This window comes from Grus americana, chromosome 1, assembly GCF_028858705.1.
Source record: "Grus americana isolate bGruAme1 chromosome 1, bGruAme1.mat, whole genome shotgun sequence".
Classification (NCBI taxonomy): Eukaryota; Metazoa; Chordata; class Aves; order Gruiformes; family Gruidae; genus Grus; species Grus americana.
This window is the reverse complement of record NC_072852.1, coordinates 45426135-45444917: the sequence shown is the minus strand read 5'-3', so window position 1 is coordinate 45444917 and position 18783 is coordinate 45426135. Positions and strand designations below refer to the sequence as shown.

Here is an 18783-nt window from a genome sequence, read left to right as displayed (position 1 = left end):
ATGTGCCTGTTTTCATAACAAGCAACATGTTAACTTTTAAAACCTCCCAGCCAAAGCTCATGGACCAAGACTAAATTCAGAGCACTGTAATCCTCTGAAGTTATTCTTGTTGGATGATTGTTTTGCTTGCATCGGGTATTGTCTGCCCATTGTTTCCTCAGACACCTTGCTCAGTACCTGGACATGGTTTCTCCCTTGATCTTTTATTATCTCCTGAAATAATATTTTTCTGTACATGGAGAAGTGTAAATCACTGAAGTTCAGAATGTGATGCTTGTAACTGTTCGAAGTTTTGTTCCTTTGGGAGTGAAAGTGTAACTACAGGTACACACAACACTGGTTTTTGAGAGTTCTTGCAAGAGCACAGACTATTGAACTGCTGCAACAAACAGCAGAGATGTTTTTGGAGCAGCCATCCTTGGCGAACAGCAGTCTTTCCTGCTGGACAGATGAGTATCGCTAGCTTGTGCTCTGCAACTAGTCTGATTTAGTTTGATTAGCCTTTGTCAAAGGGCTGTTTGAACTTGATAAGCTGTCTAAATGTCTTGGGAATTCAGCAGGTTCCCCCAAAACAGCATATTTCCCCTTCCATGACCTCACCTCGCGAAACTACTGGCCCTCTTGGGAGTAGGGGGGTATCAGCATTAAATACTTATTGTTCTCAGCCCATATTCAGTTCTGTATTTGCAGGAGCTTGTCCTTTCAGCAGAAGAATAATGAAGCTGGTCAGCAGGTAGGACTGGAACCTGGGCTGTTTCTTTTCTCCTGCCAGCTTGCCGCATAAGTACCAAGTATTAGTAATTACCAGAGCAAAGTTCTATTACAGCAAATATGGTACAAACACAGAAAATAAAAACCAGTCACTGCCCTAAATGATTTACTATATAACAGATGAGAGGCATACAGACAAATTAGACAGACAGACCCCAAAAAGATTATTGTCTGGTGCTTTAGATGGAGGGCTTAGGAGATTTGTAGCCCAACTGTTGTCAAGTTCTCTTATTTGTATAATGAAAAAAGTGAGTTTTAGAGAATTTTTTAAAAGGTAAAATCATAATTTGTCTAATATTATGGAAGCTCCTACTGGGCTTGATGGGAAGCCTAAAAGAAGATAAACTGATGTTTATTCAGAAAAGGACATTTATGATAACAGTATGAGGTCTGATGTATGCTCTACCCAAAACATAAATTCTAAAACATTATTCAGTATCTGTGACATTTTTATATATCTGATTTGATTACTATGGCACATACTCATGCTTTAGGAATTCTGGTACCTCTTTTTTTAATTTGTTTTCTTTCAGTCTTTATTTTTTTGTAAAACAAACTATATTACTGCTTGAAATCCTTCCGCTATTATTTTCAAGTTGTCACAGTACTTGTAATACCAGAAAGTAATTATGTTTCTTCATACCACTCTGACAAAGGAGCTTGTAGTAGAGGCTTTCACGTTTATCATGATGTTTTTGCATTTCCCATTTATCAGTATACAGCCCTCACAATTATAATATTTTATATTTTACTTTATTAAAGTGATGTTTGAAATTTGAGACCAGTGCTTCAGTCTTCCAAGTATGAATATGTTTTAATTCAAATTAAGTTGTTCACAAGGAAAAGTTAATCTCTATGTTTAGAAAAAGACACAGAACTTGAGCTCAGGAAAACAGTAATGCTTACAGTCTGCAGTTTTCAGCATTAAATATACATGGTTTACTGAATTATTTCCTTTATTTTGGAAAGTAGATATTCTCTTACTTAGCCTTTATGTCTAGGATTAAAGCCATCATTTTTTTGAACAGCATTCTTTTTGAAGTGAGATACGTGTTTAAGAACAAAACTTGTTCCTATTCTGTTTCCCATAACTGATTATTAACATGGCTGTGAACCCTGTAAGTTGTCTGTAGGTGACTGTAAGCATTTTTCCCAAGTTTAAGAAAAAGTACAACATTAAACTCTCATTTTATGCTCTTATACATAGTGAAATGTCAAACATTTTTTAGTAGTCGCTATAAACAAATACATATTTAGTTGTCTTATTGGTATGGTATTTGTTACATTTCATTTTTCTGCTACAATTGTGCCATTCGTATATTTTTATGTGGAGATTGCTTATGTGTTAAGAAATAGAAATTGTTCAGGTCTCCACTGCTGTGGCTGAATGCTCAAATGGTGCATGGTGCATGGAGCCTTTGCTCCTCTGACTCGGCCACACAGCCCGTGGGCAGGATGCTTCTCTTGCATCATGTAAGGAACTTATTGCTGCTGTTTGACCAACGACAGAAAGGCCAGGGACCATTGTACGCAGCCAAGAAAAGATATGCTGAAGTCATCATGTATATGCCTCGCCACAATGTCCCAAGACTTACCAGGACTACAGGAAAAATTGGGGGTTAAAACTCTCAAAAGCATCATCAAATAAACATGAATCTTATAACTGATGTTATATATCGCAGGGCAGTTCACTAATATTTTCATAATGCGGAGCACAGACTTACAGTATGAAATTGTTATAGATATCCTCACTCATGAACATGTTAACGTGCTTACAGTAACCTCAGGCATATTTATTCAGGAAAGTAATGGAAGGAAAATACACAGGATAGTACATTCAGCAGGCAGTTCTGTTAATTATCTTGTCCTGAAATCTGCTTGGTTTTTCATATTCCAATTTTGAACAATGAGTTTTACTACGCAATTCCTTCATTTTGAAAAAGTCAAATGTTCTATTCATTTGTTTTCTTCTTTCATTTTCTTGTACTATGATTTCAGGTTTTCACTTTTAAATTATATTTTGTGCCTTGTTTTTGTCATTTATTCTGATACTTAATAATTTGTTTAAAAAAATATATCTGTGTTCCTAGACTGAAGGTCATTGGATCATTGCTGTTGTTCTTACTATTAGTCTCTTAGTCTTCTGTGGCTCTTTTTATAGACCTCACCTTGACACATCAGCAGAGCTGAGGTATTCTGTGAGCTCACTGGTTGATAGCCAGTCTGACTATCGGTCAACTAAAGTGATAAGGCGACCTAGAAGAGGCCGGATGGGTGTACGCAGAGATGAACCAAAGGTTAATCCCCAATTTTTTCTCATATATTACCTGATAAGAGAGTGTATTTCAGGCTGTTAAGCTCACAGTTTGTGTATTTCCAGGAAAAACAACAACAGCAAACCCCCAACAATACACCAAAAAAACCACAAACAAAAAACCCAAACAGCAGGGTTTTTTTCCATTCATACTCAGACAAGAGTACTGTTGTACTAAAATGAAGGCAGAAAAGGTTGAAGTTCAGACATCAAAGTTCAAGTATACCTGACTGTCTGTCTTTTCTGGGTATATTTTTGTGTAAATTTTCCTGATAGTTAATTTTACACAGCATTAGAAATGATGTGAAAATACTTTACATCATCTGCAGTGATAATGCAAGTATTAATGGCAAATTAATCATTGAATAAGTATTGTTAAATGTTAGTGGCTTTCCTTTCCAATTTTATAAAATCACAGAATCACAGAACAGCAGAGGTTGGAAAGGATCCCTGGAGATATCTAGTCCAACCCCCCTGCTAAAGCAGGATCACCTAGAGCAGGTTGCACAGGATCATGTCCGGGCGGGTTTTGAATATCTCCAGAGAAGGAGACTCCACAGCCTCTCTGGCCAGGCTGTTGCAACTGCTTTGCAGTTGTTTTCCATGGACTAAGCCATGTATATCCTAATTCCTGCTCAGGTAAAATCACTTGGAGATCACGAGTGGAATAGGACTCAGCAGATTGGCGTTTTGAGCAGCCATCCATTTGAAAGCGATACTGAAATGTCCGACATCGATGACGACGATAGAGAAACGCTTTTCAGCTCCATGGACCTCCTGTCACCAAGCGGCCATTCCGATGCCCAGACTCTGGCAATGATGCTTCAGGAGCAGCTAGATGCAATCAATAAAGAAATCAGGTATGTAGCCTGAACCAGCTGTGATGCACTTATGATTACAGCTTCAAACTTTCTTTAGTGCACGAGTTCAGGGACAATTCATAACAATTAGGAAACCACTTGTACATTTTAAAGGATTGATAATGTGTCCACTTTTCATATGAGAGTATTGATTGCGTGAAGATAACAATGGCATCTTCATTTCCTAACCATAGAAATTTCTTTCAAAAAATGTTCCGAGTGAAGAACTGCTGGCCAATTGAACAGAAATATGATAGAGAAGGCTAACACAGGGCAAATATGACAGATCACTATTCACAGTCCTCTTTTCAAGGTCTTTTTCACTGTTCTGCATGACTCCTCTTACTCACTAATGACCTCCTATCAGAAATGTTTTATTTCGGTGCTTTTCATGCTTTCTTCTGATAATTATTCCTGTGTTGCATTTCATATAAGCCACATTTTCTAAGACATGGTTTTGATTTTCTATGGAATCACAGAATATGATTTTTCATGCTCCAAGTTGGGTTATAGTGCTTGGAAATAGGTTGTCAATTGAATGTATCTTAATAATTTCTGTGCAAATTTAATGGAGTGATAGAGAATCCAATGACATATTTCAATTGAGTTTTATAAATGGAACCATATTTTAGGCTTAAAGCATTCTTACATGCTTTTCAGGAAGGGTAACTTCTAAATACTTGGCGTATGAAAAACATCCTCACATTAGTGACTGTTTCTCTAGAAGGAGATGAAGGAGATTACTAAATGTATTAGTGACTTTCTGGTAATGCTATAGACAGAAAGACTGTGGTTAGAAATATAATCAAAACCAGATTACCTTTTTCCAAAATCTTGGTCATTCTCTGCGCAAGGTAACTTTAAAGGGAGAACCCTATTGGAATATATTGAATTTGAATAACTTTTCTGTTCATGGGAGAGACGTTTTATTATAGATCTACAGCTTTGCATTTTCACTACTCCCAGAATTTCTTCATTCAGATAGGATTACTCTGCTATTTTCTAAAATCTATTACAACTGTCAAGTTGTAGAGAGTCAAAGAGAAATTTTGTTGTTGGGAGGTTAAATCTCCTTAAAACAGTCTATGTAAAAGAAAGAACCTTACTTATATTTTTTGTTATTACAAAGAATTCAGCACTGTGACCAGTTCAGGAAGCTGTAGATGCAACAAATGTATTTGTTTTAAAAAATACTAGCATTTTGACAACTTAACAATTATGTAATACAGTAAAAGGTTTTCACAGGAATTTGTACCTGGAGGTGACATAGTGGGATATTATTTGTGCCATCCTGAATCAGATCACTCACTGGTTTACTCAAGACAGGATCTTTACTTAGATGCTAGGTACAATTTTATCTCAAAAAGGAGGCAAGGCTGCACATCCTGTGTAGCCATTTTTACTGGAGGTCCCCTGAGAGTAGTTTATTTCCCCTACTGCTAAGCTTATACTGAAGTACAGGCTTTCATTACCATCACTGTCATTATTAAAGATCCAGGCAATTAATTTTGTATTCTTTTTTTTATACATTTCAGGAAAAATGGTTCTAGAAGGATAGTCTTATAAAGTATACTGCACTTCACATTTTCTTGCATTTTGGGGGATTTTTTTCTTGCCAAACACTACAAGGGTTTATCAAATGATTGGAGATACTGAAAGAGGTTAAAATTTATTTTTTCTTAGATTTGTTTCATTACACAAGATGATTCAGAATTTAGATTATTAAAATAAGACTTATAATTCCCTTTCAAAATATTATTTGCCTTTAAGTTCCTGCCATGAAAAAATTGTAGACACTTTATAGAAATTTTGAAATAGATGTCAGGGAAAAAGCACAGCATATGAATTTGTAGGTTTCTATTTTCAATGTATTATGGTTTCATTTATTGTTTTGCTTCATTTCACTCAGAAAAGTCTGGTTCAGAGTTTCAGCCTCCCAAAACTTCCTATTCTGTCATTTAACCTTGATCCTTCATACTTTTTCCTCCTCTACACAAAAAAAAAGACTGCTTTTAAGACAGGTTTATGGGCAAAGGACTTCTAAACAAATGTTTAATTTTAAACATATTCTACCATTCTAGGTGCAATCACAATTAAAATGAAAGAACCTGGTGGAAGCATCCTATTGAGGTTCTATATGCTTAAGAAACACATTTGTTGCACACAAGAGAGCTATTTTAATGAAATTCCCTTAAAAACATAATGCTTTAGAAACAACTGTCATTTTTTCATCAATTTGCAGGGATGAAGTGGGCAAATTGTTTTGCATGTTCTCTTGTTCTATTAATATGGATTATCTTAGCAATTCCCTTCTTAAAGGCCCAGTTTCATTTGACTTTAAATTTGTGTTCATGCTTTAGCAACAGAAAATCAGATGAAGCCAGCTTAAGATTGGAATTAGTTTCCTATGGTAAATCGGATTGTTAACTACCCTTCCCCTATACTGTCTCCTTTGCAAAGGAACCAATCTTCCTGAAATATCGTGTATCAAGTCTTGTTGTTAGGCAGATTCTTCAAACAGTTTTTGAGGATAGAGGAATTAAGAAAAAGAATCTTATACTTCCAGTAATAAACAAATACACTTTTCAGTATTATTTTGGAGTTGATCTACAATAGTCATCTTTGTTTTCTTTTATTTTTAAACCTCATTTGAAAGGCAACATTTTTTAGTTTGGCTTTTGGGATATACAGAGACAAATATAACCACATTCTTCTCTTATTTAATAAGGTTAATCCAAGAAGAGAAAGAGTCGACAGAACTGCGTGCCGAAGAGATAGAGAACAGAGTGGCCAGCGTGAGTCTGGAAGGCTTAAATCTGGCCAGAGTCCACCAAGGTACATCCATTACTGGCTCAGTGACTGCATCATCACTTGCTAGCTCATCTCCTCCCAGCGGACACTCAACTCCTAAACTCACCCCTCGCAGTCCAGCCAGGGAGATGGACAGAATGGGAGTTATGACACTGGTAAGAAACTTTGTGATGTCAATTTTAGGTGTGATATTTCTAGTACCAAATACTTCATCTTTTCACTGTATGAATGGCTTATGTGTCTAAATCTTTTTCACCTCTTCATCATACATACAGATAGCAAATTCCCTAGAATATGAACATTTGGGTGGTTTTGGTGTTTGTTACTGTGTTTTTGAGCATTGCATGATTCACCAGGGACATCTGAGGATCAAGGGCCTTCAGCACATAGGCAGTGAAATTACGAACAAACAGAACTGATCATTGGAATTACTGTAATCAATTTATATGTAAAAAATGTTTACTAATGAAAAGCTCTGAAGTAATACAGTTATTACACAGTAGTCTGTGGGACTATTGCTGAGTTTAAACCTACAAGAAATGTCTAGAAGACATTAAAACCTTCTACTACTTCATATATACGATCATTTGGATATACTTCTATATTTCATATACTTTTTTATATTTGCAGCATTTTGTATGTATTCTTCACGAAAGTATATCAAGCACTTGAAATAAATGCTTTGTTTTCCAATAACTCATTTAACTGATGTATTTCACCGCTGCAAGCAGCACACATAAATAGATACCAAGCCATCAAATTATCCTGCAAAGTATTTCTAACATTACTGTACCTTTGAAGACATATTCTGCAACGTCTGGTTTTATTTGAAAAGGGATGTGCAAAAAAATTAATTTTGGTCCTAGACAAAAAGAAACAGTGCAACAGTCAAGTAAGTGAAGGTAGTACGTGTCGACACATTCAGGATGAACAACTCCGATATTGATAAGAGTGCAGAGGCAGGGTGCGGTGTTCAGTGTGGGCTACAAACCAGTCTGGAGCCTGGTGAATTCATCCCTTTAAGCACTAGGAGAGAATCAAAGCAGCCCACTCTGCTGATCTTTACATACAGCGAGGAGAATAGGATATGTGTAACCCCATTTTTTTATTTGCTATTTCTCTGATAATCTGAATGTCATCAGTGTCCCCTTGTGGTCCATTCCTGGGAAGCAGCAGCACTGGTTCCCTGGGGACCCTCCTAGCAGAGGAAATGAGCTCTGATCTCAATCGGAAAGCAGAAATTAACTTTCCTAGCTGAGAAGGTTGTTAAGAACAGCTGGGAGTGGAGCCTGCCTGTTCATTCTCCTCAGTTAGGAGTAGGGACCTTTGTCTACCATCATCTAGCTGAGTAGTCTCTTTTCCTGGAACTGACAACTACTTGTATCCACCTCTACCCCTCCCAGTTTAGGATGGTGTTTGCTGCCTTCTTGGGAACTAAAGACAGCAGAGAGGAGGTCAGGGCTGACAGTTGTGGTAGACTGTGGTGCTGATTCTTTGCTGCCCCAGTTCCCACCACTGAACAGCAAAAATGAAAACGTTGGTGGTGCAGATTGTTGTGGAGGAGGTGGGTGTGCAGGCTGCCATGGTGCCACCTACTTCACCAAAGCAGCACCTTCCTGAATATGCAGTTTGGCTTCATTCCACCAGCCATTTTAACGAAGCAATCTGGCTACAGATAAATGGTAATGGTTAAACTGACCTTCCAGCAGACACCTGCACTGTCTGGTTGCCTTGATTTGGACACAGTAGCTTTGGGTCAGTAGGTTGATCAGATTCAAATACAAAATGACAGCATAGCCTCTGCACTTCATGTTGCCGTGGCCTCACTGGCACCCAGCTGTGTCTGTGCTCAAGCTCAGACGGATATGTCTGTGTGAGTTGCAGTTGAACTCTTGACATATCATAAGCTGTAGAAGTAGCACCCTGCCTGCTCAACAGCACGGCGTGTAACTTTGATCACCCTCATCAACCATTTCAGGACACTTCTGCCCTGCACTGTTTCAGCAGTTCAGTGTTGAACATCTCCTTCTCCTTACTGGCTGGGGACAGACACAACAGGCTATCAGACATCCTCTCAGTGGAAACTTTGAGTTGCAAAGAGCTCTGTAGAGGTCTGGTCTCTAGAACCCGAATTGTCAAATGATGCTGTAGGGGTTGGCTGGAGGAGCAGTATTGCATGAGTTTCCACAGCCCAGGTCCATGCAGTAAATAAATTCTGCAGAGTATCTTCAGCTTTCCTTGAATGAATGAGACATGTACCAAAAATAAAAATGAAGAGGAGGTTGAACAAGACACATTCTAGCAGCCTTCTACTGCCAGATAATCCTGCAGTACAGAAGATGGGTGAATTTGTATCCACTGAACATGCGAGTCACATTAATATGGAATACCTGGACAGAAAGACCATTTTTTCAGACATGGTATTTGTTGATGATATTTTGTGTTAATACTTGGTGAGACACTAATGCATTTGTAATATTAGATAAAACTAAAAAACCACAAACAAACAAAAAAACAAAAACAAAACTCAGTGTTGGGGATAGTGGAAGTATTTATACGAAAACTCCAAAAATAAAAAGTGCCTCTAGCATAGAATAGAATCACAGAATGGTTTGGGTTGGAAGGGACCTTAAAGATCATCTAGTTCCAACCCCTCTGCCATGGGCAGGGACACCCTCCACTAGACCAGGTTGCCCAAAGCCCCATCCAACCTGGCCTTGAACACTTCCAGGGATGGGGCATCCACAGCTTCTCTGGCCAACCTGTTCCAGTGCCTAAGCTATAAGCTTGCTATAAGCTTGCATTATCCTTGCAATATCCTATTCTTTGCTAAGCTTATGAAAACAAAGGAGATATGGTAACTTTAGAAAAAATAGCTGCTTTCCCAGAATGGCATATTTGTCAGGGGTTATCTTATGTTATGACAGCAAGTGTATAATTAGTATATAATATGGATATTATTAAATTAATGAAATCTTCTCTTCCCACTTCTGAATGTGAGAAGAACAAATGTGCGGCATTTTGTAACACTCAATAAGATTTATTAATCATTCTTTTTTTGTTGTTGTTGCTTTTGTTACCAATCTAAGCCAAGCGACCTGAGGAAACATCGGAGAAAGGTATGATATTGTTGGGTTTTTTCAAGTTTGGGAGAGCACATTTATCATACTCCTCTGCTATTTGCATAACTGGGTTCCTTGGCAGCTACTGCATCGTCTCCACTCCTTTTTGTTCGATTCCTGAACATTATCACTTTAATCCTACCCAGAAAGGCTTGCAGGGGTCACAGCTAAGCCATAGAATCAAGGCCTACCAGTGATACCTTGGAGTAGTAGCCTCTACAGAACAAACTTAAAGGAACACAGTTAAAAACAAAGTGTGGACAGAAAAGAATTACTTCCAAATGTATTTTGGCCATTCTTCTTGCTAGAGGAACCAGAATCAGATTACTTGAAATCTTCTGGAGCAATATAAAGTTGTTTACAGAATTGGCACTGAATATCGGATTTGTCTTTACATGAGAGGAGATGTATTTAAGATAAATCATTATATGCTGTGGCAAAACTCCTTTTTGTTCACGCTTATTTTCAAGCATTCTGACCATTCTGTTAACAAGCTACAGGAGAGTGGTCCTGTTTATGTCTGTATTTACCTTCTCCCTTACATCCCTGAGAAACTTTACTTGAATAATTCTGTTTAATACAAAAGATCCGCTCATGTCTAAGGTTATTTTCATGTTTAGACCTTTACTAGATCAGCTTGTTTGGCATAAAAGGAATGAATTTCTTCCCCAACTGTAATCTTTTTTCTTTCAAATATGTACTTTAAGCCGCTATATTTAAGCAATTGCTTTTTCCCAATAGTCTCTTTCAAAAATAATTCTTAAAATTTGCTCAAAAAATTGCACTTGAATACGTGCTTCAGTTCACTTGACAAATTCATGCAGCGTATGTTGAAACTTTCTTGAAAAGCTAATCTGCTCTCACGGAGTCTCTGTCCCCAGATTGCGGTAGTTGAAGAAGATGGGCGTGAAGATAAAGCCACAATCAAATGTGAAACTTCTCCTCCTCCAACACCCAGAGCTATCAGAATGACTCATACCCTTCCTTCATCATACCACAATGATGCCAGAAGGTAAGATATTTGTAACACGTACTTCACTATTTTACCACATATTATTCTTTTCAAATCATGTTGGTTTTTAACTATTCCAAAATTACCTGATTTCTTCATGTTTCTAAATCATTTAAGGAAGAAGATGGGATTGTTTCACTTGTGGGGAGATTATTACTGTAGTATAACCAATTAATTTGTTTGCAGAGCTGCTCAGAAGAAAATAAAAAATTACCTGCAAATGTTGATATGATATCTATTCGGTTTCTTTGTTATCATTTTGTAGTAGTTTGCCCACTTCACTGGAGCCAGAAAGTGTTGGTCTTGGCAGTGTCAACAGCAGCCAGGACTCCCTGCACAAAGCTCCCAAGAAGAAAGGAATCAAGTCTTCAATAGGACGTTTGTTCGGTAAAAAAGAGAAGGCTCGACTTGGACAGCTCAGTAAGGAATTAGTGGTAACAAACCAAGACCACCATTTCACAGTCATTTTTCCATTTTTAATTTTGCTTCTGTTCAGTTGTAAATTTGGTTTTTTTTCTCTTCAGTCTGGCAGAACCTTCCCATTAAACTTCATTGCTCTCAGCAATTATATTTGTCAGGAGTTTGCTATGACTATAATGCAAATGAAAGGAGACTTCTGGCACAAATTACTAGAGTCATCCTCTTGACTGAACCTACCGCTTCAATACTCTCTTGAATTAGGGTAAAAGTGGTAACAGTGTCCTCTCAAATAATCAAAGTAAAGAAGAGATGAGAAATTAGTAAGTAATAAACCGCTATAAGGGGTGTAACTGTGTTATATGAAAGATCCTTGCAAGTAAAAGGAGTTGCTTTTCAGATTTCATTGTGTCGCTAGATGTCTGCTAGTACCTATCACTGAATGTCCTCACCATAGTCTTTTGATTAGCTATGCTGCTCACAGCAATGCTTTGTTTTCTTCCTACTTCTTCTGCCCTTTTCCCTTGCAAGACTATAGTCTAATTCATTCCTAGTAAAAATTTTCCTCTGTGATATTCCATAGGATATGCCTATACCACATGAACACACACACACACCCCCCCCGTCATCGCATAATTTTATTTAACTACCTTAAGGTAGCAGAAGCAATGGAAGGTGAAGTGACAGTCTTCAGCAAAGGCTTATAGTCTGCATGCGCAGATGGGCAAGTACATCCCTAGTCTATATTGCTAGGCTATCTGGTTTACCTAGGTTAAAATTAGCATATATACACATGCCAACACAAGCATCAAATTGGTATAGATGTGTCAGTAAAACAGAAATACTAGCTCTTTCCCAGTCACGAAGATGTCACATAGTACGAATTTGTGAGGCACTAAATTTTTACTTCCATGGTGACCACATAACACTTGTAAAAGAATTTTAAGAGTTTGCAGTAACTATAAACACTTAAGCAATATATAAGCCAGAAATTAAAAAACTAAATTCGTATCAAAGCATGTCCTTATTGCAACTAACAAACCCACCACTAAAATTGTACAGAATAAAATATACTAATATTAAGGTCAAAGTATCAGAGTAAAATCAAATAACTGAGCATTCTCCATTTATGCTCCAACCTTTCTCCTCTCTGCCAGAGAGAACTTTGTGTTCTTGGAGAAAAACCACCCTAATTTCTAATGGTAATTTAAATTCCTTTTTTTCTCACTACAGGAAGAATAAAACCGATTTATTCAGTCTTTTTCATAGTTTAATGTATTTCAGAATCTATTAAATGAGTCTCTCAAATACACCTGCATGTCACCATCTGCACTGATGGAGAATTTTATAACTTTAGACTGCATTATTAATTCACATTTACATTCCATAAAACCAATTTTATTGGTACTGATGGATTATGCATAATAATCTATGATTTCACAGAAACTCAGGAACACAGAGGACAAAGATGTAAAAAATGTGTTGGTCTTCCCTGCGATTCCTTGCAATGTGGAACAAAAATAAAATAACAACTTTAAAGATTGTCTCAGGACCAATGTAATCTGGTAATAGCTTAATTTCTTAATAATACTCAACATGATTAATAAGACATATATATAATTGGATGAAGCCTATTTGTAATTCCCAACACTAGCTCATGAAATTGCAAAAAGATATTAGTGAAGATTTGCAATTAAATGAAATTTTTGTGGCTTCCATCCTTTAGCTCAACAGCAAAGATTTCAGTATAATGCACATTTTAATTAAGCAAACTGGGTTTACAAGCATGTATAAAATTATCGGTAGGATTGTTAACTGACAAAAAAGTAGAAGCAAAATATTTTTAGAAATTACGACAACATTGAACAGCTCAATTACAGAGTAGTTTTTATCATCTTACTTTTTAAGATACCAAAAGAAAAAAAAATATTGAGTGGCAGTTTCCATTCAATGGCAGTACTTTAAAGACAAAACAGAATTTAAAAAATAGCAATTGTGGTAGTACTCGAATCAATTCCATGACAGGTATACTATCTGTGCAGCTATATAATTAATAATTCTATTTAAAGTAAGATACTGTATCACAGAAATCTAGATAATAAGTCCTATCATCACTGCATTGCAATATATTTGTACGGTTTTCATAATCTAAATTTATAATGCAAAATCAATAAAAGAATCTCATTTAATTCCTTGCTTAAATTAAACATTCTAATTATGTGTGTATATATATCTGCTTCTTATATTTTTGAATAAGGAAAATACCTTTTCTCAATAGCACATCAAATACTGAAGAGTATAAACCTAATTTTGAGCCTCAGAAACATTAATTTGTTTTCTTATATGGATATTTGCACATGCACACAATTATGCTTGATGGAGTACTTTAAAAGTTCATGTCAATGCAGAGGATATTAGGGATCCCAGTGATATACATTGTAAGTAAACATAATACTTCTGTAACTAATTCTATAATATCTCTAAAATCACATGTAATATATACTCATATTTAAGAAGCAATATTGGAACCTCCAAAGTTTTATCACTAACTTCAACAGAGCCAGGCTATCATCCAAAAGATTTCTTTGCTCTGCATTCCCTGCAAAACTCTGCAATTATTAGTTTTGACCTGCTAAACTTGCCAGAGTTTTGTGATTTTCTAATTTGCTACTTTTACAACCTCTGCTAAACCATTTCTGTTATTGTTCAAAAGCAAATTAATGCCTTAGGAGATCTTTCTTGGAATCAAGATTCAAGATTTCTAGATTCTTCAAGATTTCTTTTAATTATTGGAGAAGGGAAAATGAATGTTACAGGGACCATGAGTGCCTTTTTTTTTTCTTTTGTAGCTATTTGTTTGATGTTAAACTCATCCAGTCTTCTCTCACTTGGGGAAATGCCACGCTAGACACTTACCTATTCTTCCCATGTTACATTTTAAATATTCTAGTCCCTAAAACAAATACATTACAGGGACTTTCCCTGCCCGGGCAAGCTGATCTGGATGGTGTATGCAAGGTCAGCTTGTTAGGCAACATTTATCGTAGCCATCTACATGCCTAAATACCGACAGGCACAATCACTACGTCCAGTACAACGTACCCTGGGTTACTCGAAGGGCCAGAGGTGTTTGTCTTGTGGTGAAGTCCATTACGCCAAGAATACTGTCGAATCTGTGATAAACCCTCGTGGCGCTGCACTCACGCCATCTCTATCTAACATACTGCGAGCTGCTCACTCAGAAAGGTGTGAGATATTGCTACAGCAGCTTGCTAAATTAAAAACTTACTTCACAGTCAGTAAGAAATGTGAAGTATACGTTCATGTTTTCTGCATTCGTGATTGGAGGCATCATTCTCATCATGAGATTTGCAGAAGTAATGTCCTCTTTATTAAAGAAAATTTCTGTCTGGAGAAGCAGGAGTGTTAAGACTACAGCTGCTTTGAAAGGGCAGCTTAAAACCAGGCTTTTCTAAGTTAACATCATACACGTGATACAGCAGTAGGTTTCGATCTCACTTGATTGAGGTGCGTGTAAATGTGACTTGTAAAAGGCTGTGATGCTATTTCACTATATAACATTTACGCATTATTTCATGGTTAAAATCAAGGAATCAGAATAGTAATCTTTTCATTTATACTATGCTTTCTTAATTATACCAATGTCCGCTCTACAATTGTTCACTAGCCATTAGCTGAGAAATAAGAAGGTGCCATTGCCAAAAGGAGTCAGGCACCAACATTTACCATACCATTGTCTTCCTTCTTGTACCAGTTACACGCCTTCTGAATAGCAACACATGAGGAAAGCAGCCTTGGAAGAAGTGCTGCAGCCTCTCTGCCTGCACACATACATGTGCGAACGAGAGGGCAGCGTGGAGCCAGAGCCGGGAGACTCTACTGACAGCTCCGCGAGCAGGTCCCTTCTTCCCCGAATCCAGGCAGCGATAAAAAAGTCAGAGCATCTTTCCACTTCTGCACCGGGAAAGTCACGTTAGCTGACTTACTGTATGATCAGCATGGATCATACAATACCATTCGTGTCCTTAGTTTATAATATGATTTTATTTTGGTCCTGGTGTCCCGGCTTACTGCAAACTTCCCTTGTCACTCTATGCAAGTTATTCAAATTCCCATGACTTTGACAGGAATTAGGTGCCTACAAGGCACCTCCAGGGAGACCTAGGAGGCTTTTTACTTTTCTGACAGATTCTTTCTGTCATCTCTGGCTTGGGATTTTGCAGGGATAATGACAACAAAAGCTCTGAGACTGTAAGAGCAAAATGAAGACTTTAGTATCACAATATTAAGTGATGCTGTATTATGACAATGAGACAGTTCTCGAGATGGCACTTTCATTTGTACATTTCCCAAATAAGATTAAAAAATGGTGAGAGCATTGCTTACTTAAGACCATGAGACTGAACCTTAGAAGGCAAAGAAAAGCAGGCAAAGGAGGTCAGGGTGCTCTTCTCGTGTATTTCTGCTAAAGACAAGGAGGCGGAACCAATTTTTTCCCTCTACTTGTACTCTTTTCCATGAGTACAAGTAGAATTCACTTCTGTAGGTGCCCGAATTCACTTCTGTAGGTCATAGATGTTCTCCACAAACACCAGATGTCATGGCTTAAGGAAACAAACACAGATGATGGTGGTGGGTGGGAGGGGGATGGAAAGGTTGAGGAGGGGAACAACTGGGCAAGAGCTATGGGAAAATACACAGGGGCTTGGTTTGGTTTGTTTTCCAGGAGGTTACATGGAAACAGAGGCAGCAGCTCAGGAATCTCTGGGATTAAGCAAACTTGGAACCCAAGCAGAAAAGGACCGAAGACTAAAGAAAAAGTGAGTACCTTTTTCACGTGACTTTCATTGGCTGAAACTTGGTTAAAATGTCAGGTTTTGTGTTGGTTTTACGCAGACATGTAATGAGAAGCAAGACCATCTACTATGGCAGTTCACCGCTTAGCGAGTTTTTTTCCACTGTAAAAGTTTTTAAAGCTGCATATAAAATATAGGGGGAAATATTTAGAGTCTGTCAATTGTACAGTAGTGTTTCATTTGTGAAAGAAAATAGGTTTATGAGAAAGAGACATTTTCTACTTCACATTGCCGTTAATTCCATGCCGTTTGCCTTCTGTGCAATTCTTAAAAACAGGCAGGCATTTAATGACTCACTACACAGATTTTTCAGAAAGGAAAAAAGAAGATTTTTTGCATTATCTATTGAACACATGATTATTTCTGTCTATAGAAGTCAAAGGCTCCCCATAAACCCTAGCAGCTTCACTTTCTTTTTGCCTGTCAGCAAATGGCAACCTAGCTTTTTGTTCGCATAAATTATATAATAATTTCATGCTGTCTTTGGTGCATCTCCTTGTAAAACCGGTACACTGATTCACAGCAGCTGCCAGGAGCTAAGAAGAACTGTTAAAATAAAGCTACGAACACAAAAGAAACCTCTTGGCAGCATCGCAGTTCCAGTGTAATTAGAGGGTGTCAGAGAAAAAAGATGGTACTTAAAAATGACTTTGCAAATTCATTCTGTAAACAAACAGGTTTATTTTTCATCCATAACCATTAACTCTAGTGCTATTATTCACATTCTGAAAGCCTAATTTTTAACATTTGTAGGGTTTTCAGGTTTCTTTCAGTCTTTTAATGTTCTTTTGCAAAGTTTCAAGAGAATTTGCAATTGTAATCCAAAGAATCTAAGGATAATATTTCAGCTTCTCTTTAAATTTATATGTAGAATATTTTTAATCACTATTTCCATATCAAGCATATCAAGAAATATAACTTTAAATGCACATATGCATGTAATGTACAAATGAAAGTGTGCCATTTAAATCAGCCTGAGTTTAGCAAAGACAGAGAAGCAGTCACTGTGCTAGCTGAGAGAGAAGAAACATTTTAAATTCAATTAAGAAACTCACAATAACATTTACAGGGATATTGCAGTTGATGAGTCCTGTCCCTGTATTTCTTATCTATACATTTTTTTCACTCATTAGTCATTTAGAAATACATGGATGAAAAAACATATTACTGTGCTATTTTACTAAATCTAGAAAGCAGCTTTGAGACCATCATTACCATTCGTGAAGAATATCATTGAATTTTCAGCAACCTATTTTGTGCAGTCCCTATTTATCTTCCAGCTCTGAGGACTGGAGGTACCACAGTATTGAAATCACTTTGAAGGGATGAATGTGTTCTCTTCATTCACTTTCTCATGTTAGTTCCTTAAAGTGGATGAAATAACATAAGACTTGACACATACTGCTGCATACATGACATGACTACTTCATGTATGACACTGGCTACCAAGTTTTGGGTCTGGAAATAGTAAGTGTAGAGTTATTCTGTTATTAGACTTCCATCTAATCGCACACAATTAGACTTTTCCACACTTTCTGCTTTTCAAGTCTTTCCTTTTTCCCTCCTGTGTCTGTCTGCCTTTGATTCTTTATGGATTAGATCTAATCAAAATGTTCTCTGGTGGAAGGAATCTTTCCTTTGTGGCTATGATCATTCATCTAGTTTGAACTGTATACTATTTATCCTAAGTATGTGTTATATACCTATGTCAAGAAAACTTTAAATTTCTTCCCCTGTTCCTTTAGATTTGTCTGTTTTCATAGCTTCTCACACTGGAATCCTTACAACTGCTTTTAAGATTCATCTTAAGCTACTATCAGAGAAAAGTTAACATACATTGCTAGTTTTTTTATATATATTATGTAGTTCTAGAGGAACTTTAATGTGGGAAAAATGTAACATTTTGCATTAGAGATAATTCAGTAGAATCTCATGTATATGATAGTATTAGGATGCCAAGGTATCAATAGGGTGTAATAGAATTAACATTTCCTTGTGAAAAACGCAGTCAGGTATTTGCATCTTACCTTGGGAAGTATTAAGTTGGAAAAGTCCAGAAAGTAATTTAAATAAAAAGTTTGTCTCAGAAGGTCAGATTCCTTTCTGACAACACTTAACAACACATAAATCCCTCTGGAAGTAGAGTCTTCAAATACATGCAGAAGCTGCAAGTTTGCTGATCTGGGTAGCGCAAATCAGAATACTATGCTGTGTAAAATTAAGGACGATAGTAATGTGTGCAAGTGTGCAAGGTCTTTATTAAAGGTATTAAGAGAAGTCAGAATCATTTGCTATCTTGTGATGTAGCAGTAAGATTTAAGGCCAGGTGTTTGATTCCTTTTTTACTGCTAATCAGGCCCTACAAACCCTGCAGAGACAGCGAGCCCTGGCTCTGGAACAGAGCGAGCAGAGCCCTTCGCCTCGTAAGGATTTCTATGGCTAGTGTAGATTAGGACAGAAAACCCCAAGAGAACCAGGTCCACCAGAAGGATAGTTAGAGGATAGACTAAAGCATGAAGCAGTCCTTTGTATTATGTTTCAGGTCTGGGAGAGCTTTCTTTATGCTGGCTTTGTCACTTCCTTAGGGGAAAAAAAAAAA

At 37.1% G+C, this 18783-nt stretch overlaps 1 protein-coding gene across 8 annotated transcripts in view; it reads left to right on the top strand.

Moving 5' to 3' along the window:
- PPFIA2 (PTPRF interacting protein alpha 2) overlaps nt 1-18783 on the top strand; it is a 355402-nt gene that overhangs the window by 302334 nt on the left and 34285 nt on the right. For 6 of the 8 annotated variants that reach the window (XM_054832748.1, XM_054832803.1, XM_054832769.1 and 3 more), the window contains 7 exons: nt 2933-3068; nt 3725-3945; nt 6674-6911; nt 9846-9875; nt 10760-10890; nt 11156-11310; nt 16055-16148. In XM_054832748.1, coding sequence (XP_054688723.1) covers nt 2933-3068; nt 3725-3945; nt 6674-6911; nt 9846-9875; nt 10760-10890; nt 11156-11310; nt 16055-16148 — 1005 coding nt within the window. The remainder of the gene's footprint in view (nt 1-2932; nt 3069-3724; nt 3946-6673; nt 6912-9845; nt 9876-10759; nt 10891-11155; nt 11311-16054; nt 16149-18783) is intronic. The other 2 variants (XM_054832813.1, XM_054832758.1) reach the window with 1 other exon arrangement.